This window comes from Eimeria mitis, genomic scaffold, assembly GCF_000499745.2.
Source record: "Eimeria mitis Houghton genomic scaffold, Emh_scaff1571, whole genome shotgun sequence".
NCBI classification, from domain to species: Eukaryota; Apicomplexa; class Conoidasida; order Eucoccidiorida; family Eimeriidae; genus Eimeria; species Eimeria mitis.
In genome coordinates, this window is record NW_013569819.1 from 9,638 (window position 1) to 11,212 (window position 1,575).

At 45.2% G+C, this 1,575-nt stretch overlaps 1 protein-coding gene across 1 annotated transcript in view; it reads right to left on the reverse strand.

The window, feature by feature from the left end:
• Positions 1 to 968, reverse strand: part of EMH_0039720 (protamine P1, putative) — a gene marked incomplete at both ends in the record, with an annotated part of 3,811 nt that extends 2,843 nt beyond the window's left edge. The window contains one exon of the mRNA XM_013495432.1: positions 652 to 968. Within this exon, the coding sequence (XP_013350886.1) occupies positions 652 to 968 (317 nt within the window). The remainder of the gene's footprint in view (positions 1 to 651) is intronic.
• Between the last annotated feature and the right edge of the window lie 607 nt (positions 969 to 1,575).

Here is a 1,575-nt window from a genome sequence, read left to right on the forward strand (position 1 = left end):
AGCCTACCATCAAAAGCGGCGAGATGCAGAGCAGTCCTATAAACATAAAACACAACACATAGGGTTTAGGGTTTAGGGTTAGGGTTTAGGGTTTAGGGTTAGGGTTTAGGGTTTAGGGCTAGGGTTTAGGGTTTAGGGCTAGGGTTTAGGGTTTAGGGAGAGGTTTACAGTTTGAATATTAGGTATAGCATTACGCTGGCTAGGGTTTAGGGTTTAGTGTTCGCTAGGGTTTAGGGTTTAGGGTTTAGTGTCTGATAGGGTTTAGGGTTTAGGGCTTAGTGTTCGCTAGGGTTTAGGGTTTAGGGTTTAGTGTCTGCGAGGGTTTAGGGTTTAGTGTTCGCTAGGGTTTAGGGTTTAGTGGCCGCAAGGGTTTAGGACTTAGTATTCGCTAGGGTTTAGGGTTTAGGGTTTAGTGTCTGCGAGGGTTTAGGGTTTAGGGTTTCGTGTTCGCTAGAGCATAGGGTGTATTGTTCCATGTTTCCTTTTTGCTAGGGTTTAGGGTTTAGGGTTTAGGGTTTAGGGTTTAGGGTTTAGGGTTTACCGTCTGTGTGAATCTATAGCATCAACAAGCCAAAAATTTTTAGGGTTTTTAATTGTTGCTGCTGCAGCAGCAGCATCACCGCTGCGTATAAGTTTATGAAAAGCAGCAACAGCAGCATCAGCATCTTCTGCTGCTGCTGCTGCTGCTGCTGCTGCTGCTGCTGCTGCTGCTGCTGGTGGAGAGTGTGGTGCTGCTGTTGCTGCTGCTGCTGCTGGAGAGTCTGCTGCTGCTGCTGCTGCTGCTGCTGCTGGTGCCTTAGGTTCTGTTGTTGCTGCTGTTGTTGCAGGCTCTGCTGCTGCTGCTGCTGTTTCTGTTGCTGCTGTGGGTTCTGCTGCTGCTGCTGCTGCTGCTGCTGCTGCTGCTGCAGGAGCAGCAGCAGCAAGCGTTTGATCCCCCTCCAGGGGGGGGGGTCAGGGTGGCCAGCCATGAGGGTTTAGGGTTTAGGGTTTAGGGTTTATGTTTAAAGTTTAAATTTAAGAATTAGGGTTTAGGGTTTAGGGTTTAGGGTTTAGAGTTGTTAGTGGTTTGGATATGAGGGAGCCCCGAACACCGATGGCGGCTGCGGGCCCCAAACCCTAAACCCTAAACCCTAAACCCTAAACCCTAAAAACCCTAAACCCTAAACCCTAGAAGCTGACTTTTAAACCCTAAACCCTAAACCCTGAAACCTGTATATGGTTTGTTTGTGTATTTGAGGTGCAGGGCAGGTGCTGTGTGTGTATTTTTTCCTAAACCCTAAACCCTAAACCCTAAACCCTAAACCCTAAACCCTTGAGGGTTTACAAAGAAGAAGATGATGGAATCAGGGTTTATATATTCTAGCTGTATAAAGATACCGTGTTGTATATGCAAAGAAGAAGAAGAAATAGATTTATTTAATAGGTTTGAGTGTATACAACATTTTAGTATAGAAAAATATATTTGTGTGTATGAATTGAGGTGTATATACACCCGGATTTCTCTCTTTGCATGCAAAACCCTTTCTCCTATTTGTTATTTAAATATTACTTTTAAAACAGAAACACACAACGATG